Here is a 15,225-nt window from a genome sequence, read left to right on the forward strand (position 1 = left end):
AGCAAATCGCGAGCTGGAAAGGTGTCTAGAGTTGTTCCGCTCGGAACAATCAAAGCGAAAGATCTTAGATTATGGAGCACTAGAGAAAATCAAATGGCACTTCATTCCGGCACGGGCACCTCATTTCGGAGGCCTACGGAAGGCTGCAGTGAAAGCCTTCAAGACTCATTTCTACAAGATAGCTGCAGAAGCAGCCATGACATTCGAAGAAGTCTACGCTCGTAGCGCAAATAGAGGCTATTCTAAATTCACGTCCTATAACAGTGTTACATCCGGAGGATTTCACAATTTCCCTTTTCGCATCCATTATATAAATTATGCTAAGAGATTGTCTGTAAAATTTACAATACTTATACCCGGAACTCCACAATTTCTCTTTTACAAATAACACTATCACCCGGCTATTATAAAAAAAAATCATTGTTCTCGGAATATATATATATATATATATATATATATATATATATATCGAGGGGGAATTCACAACCCAAAATTTTGTACACCAATGCCGATTTTTGGCATTGCTGTAAAACACTGCCGACATTTTTGTACACTGCCGACAATGCTTATTGTTAGTCAATGCCTACAATGCCGTCAATCCTATATTAAAATTAAGGCAATGCCATGCAATTATGAACACTACCGCGTGCCCATTATCATACGCCAATGCCTGCACAAGAATTCTAAAGCTTTCCCGAAGTATTCAAAAATTTTTGTGCTCAACCCCATGATCGAAAAACCGACTCTGAAGTGAGCTCACCACTCCCCAACCACTGACGACAATGCCGTCAATATTATAGATCACTGCTTACTTTTTTCGGCAGTCCACTGCCGAAATTTTGTACACCAATGCCGGCTGTGAATTTCCCCTCGATATATATATATATATATATATATATATATATAATGGCCACATATTACATCCGGAGCAATAAATAGAAGCAAAAAAAGGAGAAATCATGCGACGACAAAATTACAAGCAACGATGCTTATTTAATAATTCATATGGACGAACAAAGCCTGGACTCGAAAGAGAAAAAATCTAAACGCTATTAAAATCTGGCAACAATCAGAGATAAGATTGAGTCGCGACGCCGGACGGAAACTATAAAACTATAAAATCAAAATTTACAACCCGGCTTTGTTTGTTCGAACCTATGTTTCATCACGAACGGAAAGATGATTCATATGGAAAGCGAGTCCCAAATAAACGGACGCGGCGATATAAAAAATTGGGACCGAACGTTCCAAGAAGAGGAACCGTAAGATAACGAATCCCTTAAGCGATTGGGTGATGCAACTGCTCGCCCCTCTTAGAGTTAAGAAAAATCAGGAGAAGATGGAAAATTAGCCAACGAGAGATCATCCGAGAAGATGATTGGTAGTGAGCGTTGGTGAACTACCCAACGAATAAGCTCAAAATTTCAACAACAAGGAATCTCCAAGGAAAGGGAAAAAGCTCAAAAGGCTTCACCCAATCAAATCCTCATCTCACCCACCAAACTAAACTCACGCCCTTTTCCTAAGCCCTATAAAATACGCAGCTTTGAACGCCTCGGGATTCATTAATTCATTTTTCATTCAAAAAATTCAAAGTTCAAGTTCGCACTCACATCCACGCGTTGCACGTGTCGAAGCGGTGCGCGTTATTTTCAAAATCGTTTTAAACTTAGAATCTGTGCTTAAGAATCACATACATTAAAACTCCGAGCAGCCCACCGTTGAAGCATCCCCAGAGCGGACAGCCTGCGCTGCGTCAAGCACCTTTCAACCCGCAGAATTCCATAGTTCTTCCCTTTCTCTTCTTGTCTAACTAATAAGTAAGTGTTTTCTTTTTTTTCTCTTTTTCGGTTTTACTTCAATTTTCCATTCAACTCGCCAGGAATCAATCGCTAATGAGCAATCACAGCCGTTCATGTCCCAGCTCCTTGTTCCCAATATTATTATTTTTATTTCGGATTAATACAGCAATTCTCATTTTAGACAATTCCCGACTTTCCCTCTAAATATTTCTTAAATCTCTATGTAAATGTAAATGTTCTACTTCTATTCTTAAATCTTAGGTTTTGATTTGATTTAATAGTTAAAATATGAATCTCAACGCATAATTACAATTCCCGTAACCAAAATCAATTAATTCCATCTCCTCCTGTGTACATAATAATGCGTATAGCTTAAGTTTTCAAAAAATAATCAATCGCAATACCTATGTTAATATATATTGAATTCTCTGACTCAAATTAGGACCAACGATCGCACGATTTTGAAAAGGCGTTAAAGCGTGTCATTACACGTTGACGCATAATTTCGGAATCTTCAAAAGTGCGTTCGGCTCGTGCCGCACGTCCCACTAGTGCAGTCACGAGAATAAAAGAGTTTTTGTTGCATCCTTCCCTGCCTTTCTTTCCTTAAGGCTGGATGTAACAACAGCATTATCCGATGACCCCAATGATTTGAGTTCCCTATCTCCCGGCCACTTTCTTATAGGTGCCGCTTTGATATCCTATCCAGAGGCAGACGTATTGGAAATAAAAGTCAACAGATTATCAAGGTGGCAAATGGTGGAGAGAATACGCCAACATTTTTGGAGAAGATGGTCGTCAGAATATCTACTCAATTTACAGCGGCGAAACAAATGGTTGTCAAATACAGGTCCTCAAATAAAGGTTGGCCAATTGGTCGTGTGTCGAGAAGACGGCCTATCACCGTTGAAATGGGCTCTCGACCGAGTGCAATCTGTATTTCCCGGAACAGATGGAATAGTTAGAACGGCAATAATTAGGACTGCTACCGGCGAGTATAAGCGTCCAGCTGTCAAATTGTGTATACTTCCCATAGAAGATAGTACAAATAGCAGTAAGGAGTAAATAAATATTAAGTTATAAGTTTGAAAGATATATACAGTGTGTTACAATTACAGTTATTTAAATATGTCAAACCAAAGTTTAATTTAAGAGTTTAAAGTGTTTAACTATTGTCTACCAAGGCATGCGGCATGTTACGGCGTCTCGTATTAAATTATTAATTAGCTGTATAACGTTTTGTGTTTAGGTTATTAATCACTCTGTATTATAAGCGGTCAAGTATTTTTATTGTTAACACGTATTTGATTTTAATCCGCGATTTAAGATTGGCGCTCAATGCATACTATAACATTATCAACGTAGTTGCTCGATCTCCCCAGCGGTCGCGCTGAGATCGTCTTTTTCGATCGCCACGTGTGGCATCTAGGAACTCGGTTCTCTCTCTCTTCGGCTTCGACCAGCGAGCGGAACACATGCATTGTAAGAACTCAAGAAATAAAGATTTGTCCAACCGTTAATATACAGTCCACAATTAATCGAAGTAAAAATCATCACACCACTCAGGCGTAACATTAGTCCTAATACACGACCAGCGGTGACTGGCGTACCACAATGCAATATTTCAAAAAGCGGACATCTTAATGTTGCTGCAATCTTCCAGCAATGTTGCAGCAATGTTTCGCAATCAAAACGCAATATTACAATGTTTCAATGAAATAATTCTGCAATGATTTTTTAAATTTCTTTGCTATCTGATCCACATTTTCACTAAAAGAACATTGAGCTCATTATTGGTATCCTTTTATACAATGACTATCCTATTCAATTTATTTTTGAGACGGTCAATGCTCGTTTGAAATCGCTTATTTACAAACAGACACTCAAACAGACTGACATACACACGATTAATGCCACTACTGAGGAAAAAACTCCATGGTTTGTTCTACCTTACGTTCTACGTACCGTGCATTTCTGATATATTTGCTTTCTTCACTAAGAATTTAAACGTAAAATTGGCGTTTTTCAGTCTCATTGGGCAGGAGAGTACATCATTAGAGTACAGAAAGACGCTATCCCGAAGAAAAATGTTGTATATAAAATTGTGTGTAAAGACTGTGATGCTTCGTACGTTAACCAGACAGGCAGAAGAATGAAAACAAGAACAGCGGAACACCGTAATAACATCAATCAGAATAACACGTCTCACTCAGTAATCACAGAACACAGGATTAATTGTAATCACGAATTCGATTGGGATAATGTTCAAATCTTGGATTCAGAGAGATATTTGGGCAGGCGCTTAGTGTCTGAAATGCTCCACATCCAGATGCAAAAAAATAGTTTGAATCTATAATCGGACACTGAATGCTTGCATCATGCATATCTTTCATTGCTTAAAAAATTATGAATCTTGTAATTGCGTCGGGTGATTCGATTCCTGTATTTTTATATCGACATAATTTATATAGTTTTTTTTCAAATGATATTTTGATTTTGGACGAATCTTGGGATGAACTGCAGTAGTCTCACATTGAGAAAAATTTATTTATATCCATTTTTATCTAATGGTCATTGTCCTAATTTATTTAACTTATTTTATTATTCAACTATAAACTTGTTCTCTTCATGTAATCTGTGTATTTCTCAACGGCGGAGATTATTTGTTTGTCTTTAGTTCCCCCTCCCTCCCTTCTTGAATATTGACTATATATACTCTCTTATTTGACGTTTCAATGTTTCGTATATCCACGGTTAACGCTCAGTCACTTGTAAGCAGCGTTGTCAGAAACATCGAAACACAGCATTTGTAATCGTGCTAGCATAGTGACTGCAAGTTGCCACAAAAAACTTTTTATCCATGGCTTCGCTGGTCTTCGTCGTGATCTGGTGGTGAGTCACTGCTTTAAATTATTTTTGTCAGTCGTTTTAGAGTTTATGCTGAATTTCGCATATAGTTATAGAGAGACCTTGCCATCTCCTCTATCATACACGGTGGGAAAGCTACACCACGACTCGTGCAAATCGTGAGTGACTCAGCCGAATATCTGAACGACGATGGCCGGACAATTATTATATTAGCTGAATCTTATATTATGTTGATAATGACTCCAAAAAGAGTCGAAACGTACCGTGTTTGTAATTGACATACAGAATAAACTTTCTTGTTGCGCGATAACAGCGCTGATTCTCATTAGCCTTGATAATATTTTTTGTTTAAAATCTCGAGAGTCTCTTTAATTGTAATTTGCATTTTTCATTCTGCAATGTTCCTGCAATCTGTCTGTGCTGTATGAAGACATGTATATATCCTACCTGCACAATCGCCAACTTTAACGCTTGATATCTCGGTTCGCGGAGCAGAGCGACACTTTCTTTTGTCAGATTTGTTTGTTTCGAGTGAAAATGCGTCGAATGAGACTAGTTTCATAATAATCGGACGTGAAGTACCTAAACTGAATAATTACCGAAATTAATATTTATATGCCAAGTCAATGCTCTTATCCCATACAGCACAAAGAGATTGCAGGAACATTGCAGAATGATTTCATTAAAACATTGTAATATTGCATTTTGTTTGCAAAACATTGCTGCAACATTGCTGGAAGATTGCAACAACATTAAGATGTCCGCTTTTTGAAATATTGCATTGAAACATCCCATTTTTTCAAAATATTCACATAAATATTATACACCACATAATTCCAATGAACAAAACAATACCCTACCTGCACCGGACAAAACAGAGACGTGCTGTTTTGGTCACAAAGTCGCAGAAAATATGATACGTCATTTGCACGTCGTTGCGACGTAACTAAATAATTAAAATGTTTCAATTAATTAGCTGTTTGTTGAATTTTCTTTTGTATTATGACTTATATTTTAAAGATAAATAATATTTCACTTTTTAAAAATAATGTTTTTCATCTAATGTAATTAAATTTAACACGTAATTGTGAAAACGTTACGTAGAGTAATGTACAGTTGGGAAATACTATCGCGGTATTCGGCTATCCGGTAAAAATTACTATCCGATGCATCTTTCATAATTATTTTTTTAACCATGCAATTATAGTCACAAATACTTTTTTCTCTGCGTATAGTAGTATACAAAACCGTCACTAGATGGCTGTTATGGCGTTCTATTTCTCGTAAGAAAGGAAACACGTAAATGGTATAAAAGGCGGAGTATTATGAGATTTTTCACTGATGTTCTATTATAGTAGAATAATTTTTCTGATGAATTCCCTTGAAAATGAAATAAAGTGGAAAATGTTTTAATTTACTATATGATTAAAACTAACCTTTTTAAACTTCCAATATTTGGAACCATATAAACATAATAGATGTAATTATACATAAAAGGTAGAATATTATAATTCAGAATTACTATAATTTATAGTTTGCACCAAAAACTACTATAAATTACGGTTGAATTATGGTAATTGCAATCATTCTCTTCTCCCAGTGTAAAACTATTATACATTTTATCTAGCAAGTATTTTACGTACATACATAATGCAGTAAAAACCAATCTTAATTTTTCAAAAGTGGTCAATAATTTTCAGGTCACAATTAGTGCATAAGTTACAAAATACACGTCATTACATCGTCATTACATCGCCCAAAAATGGGGATGTTAGTTACGTCTCAGAGACGTCTCAACTGGTGTTCGAAACGTAGTTGATACGTTGCTAAGACGTAACTAACATCCTTATTTCTGGTGACAGCGACGTTGTAATGACGTGTATTTTGTAACTTATGCGACGGGTTGAGCACTAATTGCGACCTGAAAATTGTCGACCAATTTTTAAAAATTAAGATTGGTTTTTACTGCATTATGTACATAAAATACTTGTTATACAAAATGTATAATAGTTGTACTCGATAATAACAAACAAAAACAAATTAAACATATCGTTTCATTTTATATATGTATAAATAAAAAAAGTAACTGTATAAATTTTTTATTTTAAGTAAAAGTATATATATACATATTTAGAGACATATATACATACTTTATGTAAGTATAATGTATATAAGTATAATGTATAATATATATATATATATATATATATATATATATATATATATATATAAAATATAAATTTTAATTTTTTATATTTTTAAAAATGGAGTACTAGTATTAGCAACTTTTCTTTACATGTATGTATAAAATAAAACAATATGTTTATCTTTCCTATAACCGAATACAATTATAATACATTTTGTTTGTCAAATATTTTGTGTACGTAACACAGTAAAAAAAAACCTTAATAGATGTAGAATTTGTAAGTGTTAATCTAGAGAGTGGAAAGTTTATTTTTTTAATTTTTATACATTTTCTTGTTTAGTAATATTTATTATAATTTCACTTATAATTTCAAATTGATACAATTAAGTAACAAATTAACTCGAATATCAAATTAATATAAAAATATCTTTTATTTTGTACACATGTAATAACATTTGTGGAACAGGATCACGGTCAATCTCAATATCTAATAACATTTGTGTATAAATACAATTAAGTGATATAAATTAAACTTTTACAAGAAATAAACTTCAAATCAATTCAAGTAGCACAAATAAACTCGAGTGAGTATTAAACTAGAATAAAGATCTTTTTTTCTTGTACATGTTATTTAATAATATTTGTATATAAATACAATTAAGTGATAAATTAAACTTTTAAAATAAACTTCAAATCAATACAAGTTGATTTTTATCGTACACATGTAATAACATTTGTATATAAATACAAATGTTATTACATACAAATTAAACGTTTAAAACAAATAAACTTTAAAACAAACAAACTAGAACAAGTTTTAATTTTTTTCCGCCTGCGACAAATCCAGATTGGGTTTTTCAATTTCTTTTAAGGCACTGGATGCTGCAGGTGTCGACGTCGCGAATCTCTAAAGGACCGTCTACAACAGGATTGGTCGTAGGGAGGAAAATAGTAGGACATAAGCAGTAGCGTAATTTCTACAACCACGTGTGTTCACAATGCGACGTTGTAACGATATAAGGCCGGCCAATAAAAACAAATTGTTTCAAATCACATGCAAAACAATGATGTATTTTGAGTAGTTTATTTTTGTGGTTAGTATAATTATGGATTAGAGAAAAATTGGATTGTTTCTTTTATTTTGCCTATCTTGACAAAATTTATTGTTATTACAATGGCAAGCTACAAGAAGAAAAAGAATGAAGCAACGGCGCTGGTGGGTTCAGCCTGTGAACAGATTACAAAATGCTCAAGGATTTTATCATAATCTTGTTCAAGAATTGGTTCAGAGTGACCACGAGGAATTCTTTGGATTATATAGAATGTGGACTAAACAGTTCAATTTATTAGTTCATTTGCTTCATCCTCATATTAAGAAGAATAGCATTCGGACACCTCTTTCTTCAGAACTGCGCTTAGCTGTCACTTTGTTGTAAGTAAAATTGTTGCAATTTAAATACATACATATAAATGTTGTTTGTAAAGTTATATTTTGTTGTGAATCTATTTAATATTAATATTTAATAATAGTAATCATAACTTAGTTATTAGCATCATTGTCTTACGTTATATAAGTTTATATAAGTTACAAACAATTCTAACACACACACACACACACACACACACACACACACAGGCACACATTTTATTATTTCCTTTGAAATATCATAATGATTATTGCAGATATTTATCTCAGGGTGATAGCGCTAAATTATAACATGTAGAATTTAGAATAGGCAAGTCAACTGTTCACAAAATAGTAAATGAGACTTGTCAGGCAATTTGGATAACGCTACAACCAATTGTTTTGAAACCTCCTAGTAAAGAAGATTGAAAATCCTTTAGCGAGGAATTTATAAGAAAGTGGCAATTTCCAAATTGTCTGAGAGCAATAGATGGGCGTCATATGAGAATTCAGGCACCACTCAATTCTGGATCGATATTCTACAACTATAAACAATTTTTCACCATGATACTGCTTGCCATCTGCGATGCATTATATAAGTTTACTTGGGTTGACATCAGGCAATATGGTGAGTATATATTAATTTACTCTTCTTAATTTTTTTTTATTACATAAGTTTATAATACATCTTATCTACAATTGTTATTCTATGATTCATTTCCAGGTTCTATAAGTAATGGTGAAATGTGGGCTAACACTGACTTTGCAAATGATATCGCTGCAAGCAATTTACTCTTGCCAGATCCCACACCACTTCCAAAAACAAATATTCCTTTTTCCTTTGTGTTTATTAGAGACGAAGCTTTCCCACTTTCAACATATATGATGCGGCCTTATCCTCGTAAAAATCTAATTAACATGAGGATTTTTAATTATTGCTTATCACGTGCACCGCGTACCATAGAGGATGCCTTTAGAATTTTGACTGCACGATGGCGTATCTTACACAAACCTCTTTGCATGTCAACAACCAACTGTGAAAATGTGTTGAAGGCTCTCGTCTGTCTACATATATTTATTATGTATAGTGAAGAACAAGAGAATATGAACAATCGTCAATATTGTACAACAGATTTAATTGATACCGAGAAGCGTGATGGCAACATTAGAGAAGGACAGTGGAGACGGCACTTTTCCCCACATTTTGCTGAACTCGGTCGATTAGATGCTAACCGTGCAGATTCTGTAGCGAAAGAAATGAGAAATATCCTTAAAGGATACTTTGTTTCTCCAGTTGGTGAAGCTCTATGGCAATACGAATACACGTTCAAAGAGGTTATTATTAATCCTTTTGTGATATAATTTCTTATACATATGATATACAGAAAAAAATTGTTATTACTGAATTTATTTTTATTTTATAACTTGAAATAACTTTATTATATATTCAAAACAGTTTTTTTTGTTTAGAATTAAGATTTTGCTGAGTATCTAAAAATTATCTGGATACAGACCTGAAAATAATTTTATTGGATCTTCAAAATAGCTATGATAAATTTTAAGCAAGAAATAATGGACAATGTTACAAAATGTTTTAATACTCTAGCAGCTTTAATGTTTCTACATAATTGTTTTGATGGTCCAACAAAATTATTTTCAGATCTGTATTTACTGTTACATTTGGAGGATTTCACGATTTCCCTTTTCGCATCTATCATATAAAAAATAAAATGCCAAACAAGCTAAGAAATTGTCCGAAAAATTTATAATACTTATATCCGAAACTCCACAATTTCTCTTTTATAAATAACACTATTGCTCAGTTATTATAAGAAAAAATTGTCCTTTAGAATATACATATAATGGCCACATATTACATCCGGAGCAATAAGTCCGTTAAATAGAAGCAGAAAAGGAGAAATCGTGCGACGACAAAACTGCAAGCAACGATGCTTATTCTAATACAATAATCCATATAAACGAACAAAGCCTCGAAAGAGAAAAATCTAAATGCTATTAAATTCTGGCAACAATCAGAGATAAGATTAAGTCGCGACGCCGGACGGAAACTATAAAACTATAAAATCAAAATTTACAACCCCGGCTTTGTTTATTTGAACCTATGTTTCATCACGAACGGAAAGATGATTCATATGGAAAGCGAGTCCCAAATAAACAGACGCGACGATATAAAAAATCGGGACCGAACGTTCCAAGAAGAGAAACCGTAAGATAACGAATCCCTTAAGCGATTGGGTGATGCAACTGCTCGCCCCTCTTAAAGTTAAGAAAAATTAGGAGAAGATGTAAAATTAGCCAACTAGAGATCATCCGAGAAGATAATTGGTAGTGAGCGTTGGTGAACTACCCAACGAATAAGCCCAAAATTTTGATAATAAAGAATCTCCAAGAAAAGGGAAAAAGCTCAAAAGGCTTTACCCAATCAAATCTCCATTTCACCCACTTAATCATCTCCACGCCCTTTCCTAAGCTCTATAAAATGTGCAACTTCCTGACACTTCGTCGTCATTATCATTTTTAATTTTCAAGATTCAAGATCCAAGATTTTCATTTTCAGTCTAGAATCGAAGCTGTGCGCGTTTATTTTAAAAATTGTTTTAAACTTAGAATCTGTGCGCGAGACGCAGATTGTCTAGTTTCAAGATCGTTCTTCATCAACAAACTCCAAAAATCAGAAAACGTTATCTCTCTGCTACCATAAGTAAGTTTTTTTTTTACTCTTTTTTGGTTTTACTTCAATTTTCCATTCAACTTGCCGGGAATCAATCGTTAATGAGCAATCTCAGCCGTTCATGTCCCACCTCCTTGCTCCCAATATTATTATTATTTTTATTTCGGATTAATACGGCATCCCTTTTAAAAACTATACCTGCCTTCTTGTCAGATTTCTGCCTGCACTTTGACCTAGGCTTAGATACCCTATTCTATAATTACGGCCCTGAATCCACATGACCGGATCCCCGTCTTCCTCCTTGACGATCCCTACCAATATTACGTACCCATAGATTTTTTTTATAATTTCTTTTCCCCATCTACGGTTTCCATTACCGAAATTGATTAGTTCCATCTCCTCCTGTAGACATAATAATGTATAATTAAGATTTTCAAATTATTTTGTAATACTAATGTCAATTCAATATGTATAATTTCTAAATCAATTATTCAATAATCCTCAATGTAAATGTTACATACAGTATTTTGAATATGCACCTTAGCTTTCTCAATTAAACAATTTACACTAACGTTAATTCTTTCAAGTAGTCATAATTAATTATTTGTATTGTTGATAACTAATTATGTACTATCCTGTAATTCTCAGTGTTTTCCAAACTTCAAAAATAATGTTAACTTCTTAGATTTTTTTACCAATATTAAACAATGTACTTAAAATTTGATTTTCTAAATAAGCATTGCCTAATTGTCTTATATTTTAAATAAACTAACTAATTATGTACTTTTGTTTTGATTTTTTTTAATTAATAATAATTACCTTGCTATATTGTTTTCTTTTTTCTATTAAATAACAATAACCAATTATGTATTTATTTGCTAGTTCTTTTGAACAACTTTATAGAAACTTTATGTATGTAAATTTTAAGTATCAGAATATATGTTAAGTTTTAGTTAAAAAGAAAGCTTCAATGTAAAATTTCATTTCATCAACCCATCTTATTACATTAATCTTCCGACTTGAAAAAGATCGCACTCGGTCCGATCCCGAATTATAGAGATTAAATTCTCTGACTCTAATTAAGACCAATGATTGCACGATTCTGAAAAGGCGTTAAAGCGTGTTACTACACGTTGACGCATAATTTCGGAATCATCAAAAGTGCGTTCGGCTCGTGTCGCACATCCCACTAGTGTGGTCACAACAATAAAAAAGTTTTTGTTGCATCCTTCCCTGCCTTCCTCAAGTCCCAGGCATCTTTTGAGAGATAGCCTACCTTTCCTTAAGGCTGAATGTAACACTACCTAAACTTTTATTTTAGCAAAATTGTTCTATTCTTGTGTACATGTGTAAGAAATATAAATATATATAAACATTTTAGTATAATGTACATAAGTATAATATTAACATGTATTATTATTAAACAGTATTATTAGACATTAACATGAATTATTAGACAGTATTATTTTAACAAAATTGTTTTATTCCTGTGTACATGTATAAGAAATATAAATATATATAAACATTTTATTATAACGTACATAAATATATTAACATGTATAGTATTATTAGACAGTAATGATACAACATAAATCATATGAAAGTAAGATATATGTATATTATCGCTGAATTAGATATAATAAATTTGAAAATTATTTCTGAATGTATTTTGATTTTATTGTTGGCGAAACTTGATCACGCTCTACGATTAGACTTCACACGAGGAGTCGTCCTAACGATCCAACGCGCATGCTACGCTGCGCAAGCACTTTCACTCTCCGTCCGTCTCGTGCGTCGCTCCCGCCTTTTTTTACTATTCACGCGTTGTATCGAGCTTCCGGATTAAACGAGTGATTAATCCCATTCTACAGAGTGATTCTTTCATTCCCTCCGCCACGTTCCCTGTCGTAATACTAATATTTATAAATTGAAGTACTTTCATCATGCATTCAAAACGTTTTTCTTCGGGTACGGAATTAAAAGCATATCCAATGGCAGCCAAGACTGGATCATTAACAGATGAAGCTGAGGAAGGAGTAAAACATTCGTTTGATATCATCAAAGAGTTTCCAAATTTTGTAGTGAAAGAAGTCAGAGCTGTTGACTGCTTGTTGATAGCTTGCATAAGCAGATCATCGTCTTTCTTTTTGCGTTTAGCAAAGTTATCGGGCTCGGGAATAATTCTTTTTGTTGATGATATCCTTCGCATCGTTTTTAACACGTCCTTGGATGCAGAGCATTTCTCCACATTAAGGCTACTGGATGAAGATGTGGGAGCATGTAAAGCTTCATTTTCTTTATTTTCCTCAGTCGAGTATGCTGATGCACTGTTGTCCGTAAATAAAAAAAAAAAGATTAATAAAAACTATGCATTTCTCAATTTACCTTACATACAACATTTGTATATATTAATAGATCACTTACCGCTAATTACTGATTCTAAATCACTCGTAGACTACATACTAGATGAAGACAAAAGCACTGATGCTTGTGGAGATGATGCTTATGAAGATGGTACTTGTGGAGATGGTGTTCGTGAATATGGTGCTTGTACAGACAGTATTTGAGGAGACGTTGCTCGTGGAAACAGTCCTTGTGGAAACAGTACTTGCGAAGACGGTGCTCGTGGAGACAGTACTTGTGAACACACTATTTGTGAAGATAGTAATCGTGGAGAAGTTACTTGTGAAGACAGTGCTCGTGGAGATAGTACTTGTGCAGACAATATTTGAGGAGATACTGCTTGTGGAGACGGTGTTGATCTTGCTGATAATGAAGGTGATGGTAATGACAAAGGTAAAATAAATATTGGAGAAGAGGAAGTTTCTTCAATGATCTTTTTCATTTTGTTTGAGCTGTAATTACTGGTAGTCCTGAAACACCGTAATACATACCAGTATCAAATATCACAATATCAATTATTAGGCTAATTTAATTTGTAAATAACAATTATACCTTCGAGGCGTAATGTGATCCACTAAGAATAAACAAAGATTGTAATATTGCCATTTTGGTACATATAAAGGCTTTGTTTCTTGCCCAGATCTTCCTTTCAGAGATGCTACAACTTTTTGTTTTTTCTTATTAAATCGCTGGCAAATACTGTACCACATTTTAGCGGCATCTTTCCTCATTGATAACAGAAATAAAAACTTGTAGTAATAATTTAACTTAACCCTACCGTGACAGGTAAATATATTGAATGATTTAATTATATACATCTCACCTGACATTTGTTTCGACAAGTTAAAACCAATATTCTCCCAAGCTAGATCTTTACAAGAATCTTTGCCAGCATATTCTTTCCAGTTTTTTGTATATAAAGCGGAATTTGCCTTGACAAAAGCGATCAATTCCTGCTTTAGTAATGTATCTTGTTCATCATCATCATCGTTCTCTATCTCGTCAATCATATTTTCGTCAAATGGTTCTTCAGACATTGCACTATTTATTAAAAAAGACTCAATTAAAAAATGATTAAATAAACGCGCACAATAACCCCAAACAAAAGTGACGCAAGGCAACGCAAGACGCTTGCCTGTAAGCAGTATCGAAATGAAAATGATTCATTTCGCTCACGGCTACTGCTACGACCTTAAAAACTGGAATTACGTCACTTACACCTATTGTTACAGCCTAAAACTCTCCATTGTAGACGGACCTTAACTGTGTGGGCTTCGCGGATCTCTAGCTGTTGGACTTCTTGTTATTCTTATCTTTTAGATTTTAAGAAGATCCATCAGTTTCAGATGATTCATCTGAATCGTCTGAAAAATTATTTATTTCATATTTTTCTTGTTTCCTGAAACATGTAAATATCATGTTTAAAGTATCAGAAAAGTATAAAATACATCTTGCGGAAGACGCTCGGAAACACACATACACACACACACACACACGCTCGGCCTCCGTCTTATAGTGTATCCGTCGTCAAAAGAAAAGGATCGTTACGTCGCTAGACGTAACAATGCATTCGGCAACTTTTCCTTATATGCTCACCTGGAGATTTTATAAGTAATCCATTCTGCGTAACTCATTGACGCATACAAATGCGGCATGCTTATATTTATCGCATCCATGGCGAATATTATCACCATCTTGTAAGACATATAGAGCGAAGGATAATAATTGAATGATTCGATGAAACATCTCGTCATGTGTTCCCATTTTGGTGTAATATTATTAAAATTACTCGACATCAATTCATATAAATCTCGAGTACGGTGCTTTATTTCCTCGAGATTGCCACGGCAGAAGTTGTACCTGAAGAAATTACATAAATATAAAATATAAAGTCTCACGTTTTATACAA

General features: G+C 33.8%; 2 protein-coding genes across 3 annotated transcripts in view; one reads left to right on the forward strand and one right to left on the reverse strand.

Moving 5' to 3' along the window:
* The first annotated feature begins 3,817 nt into the window (after positions 1–3,817).
* On the forward strand, positions 3,818–9,634 carry LOC105193750. The gene is made up of 5 exons (XM_039454518.1): positions 3,818–4,694; positions 7,689–7,910; positions 7,999–8,248; positions 8,500–8,849; positions 8,946–9,634. The coding sequence occupies exons 4-5, from the start codon at positions 8,723–8,725 to the stop codon at positions 9,581–9,583; spliced, it is 765 nt and encodes a 254-aa protein (XP_039310452.1). The 5' UTR covers positions 3,818–4,694; positions 7,689–7,910; positions 7,999–8,248; positions 8,500–8,722; the 3' UTR covers positions 9,584–9,634.
* Positions 9,635–13,124: 3,490 nt separating this feature from the next.
* The window catches only part of LOC113005399 (protein IQ-DOMAIN 14-like), a 2,742-nt gene continuing 641 nt past the window's right edge, over positions 13,125–15,225 (reverse strand). The window contains exons 1-6 of one of the 2 annotated variants that reach the window (XM_039454413.1): positions 14,913–15,225; positions 14,535–14,715; positions 14,140–14,357; positions 13,869–14,037; positions 13,338–13,786; positions 13,125–13,240 (exon numbers count right to left, since the gene is read on the reverse strand). The exon at positions 14,913–15,225 is cut by the window's right edge and continues 641 nt beyond it. In XM_039454413.1, coding sequence (XP_039310347.1) covers positions 13,417–13,786; positions 13,869–14,037; positions 14,140–14,353 — 753 coding nt within the window. In that variant the 5' untranslated portion in view covers positions 14,354–14,357; positions 14,535–14,715; positions 14,913–15,225 and the 3' untranslated portion in view covers positions 13,125–13,240; positions 13,338–13,416. The remainder of the gene's footprint in view (positions 13,241–13,337; positions 13,787–13,868; positions 14,038–14,139; positions 14,358–14,534; positions 14,716–14,912) is intronic. The other variant, XM_039454414.1, reaches the window with a different exon arrangement.

The sequence above is a fragment of the Solenopsis invicta genome, chromosome 10, assembly GCF_016802725.1.
Source record: "Solenopsis invicta isolate M01_SB chromosome 10, UNIL_Sinv_3.0, whole genome shotgun sequence".
Taxonomy (NCBI): domain Eukaryota; kingdom Metazoa; phylum Arthropoda; class Insecta; order Hymenoptera; family Formicidae; genus Solenopsis; species Solenopsis invicta.

Excerpts from the sequence above, each read along its gene's own strand:
- LOC105193750 (XM_039454518.1), top strand. The coding sequence starts at position 8,723 with ATGAGAATTCAGGCACCACTCAATTCTGGATCGATATTCTACAACTAT. Across the intron at positions 8,850-8,945 it reads GGTTGACATCAGGCAATATG|GTTCTATAAGTAATGGTGAA; the intron begins GTGAGTATATAT and ends ATTCATTTCCAG.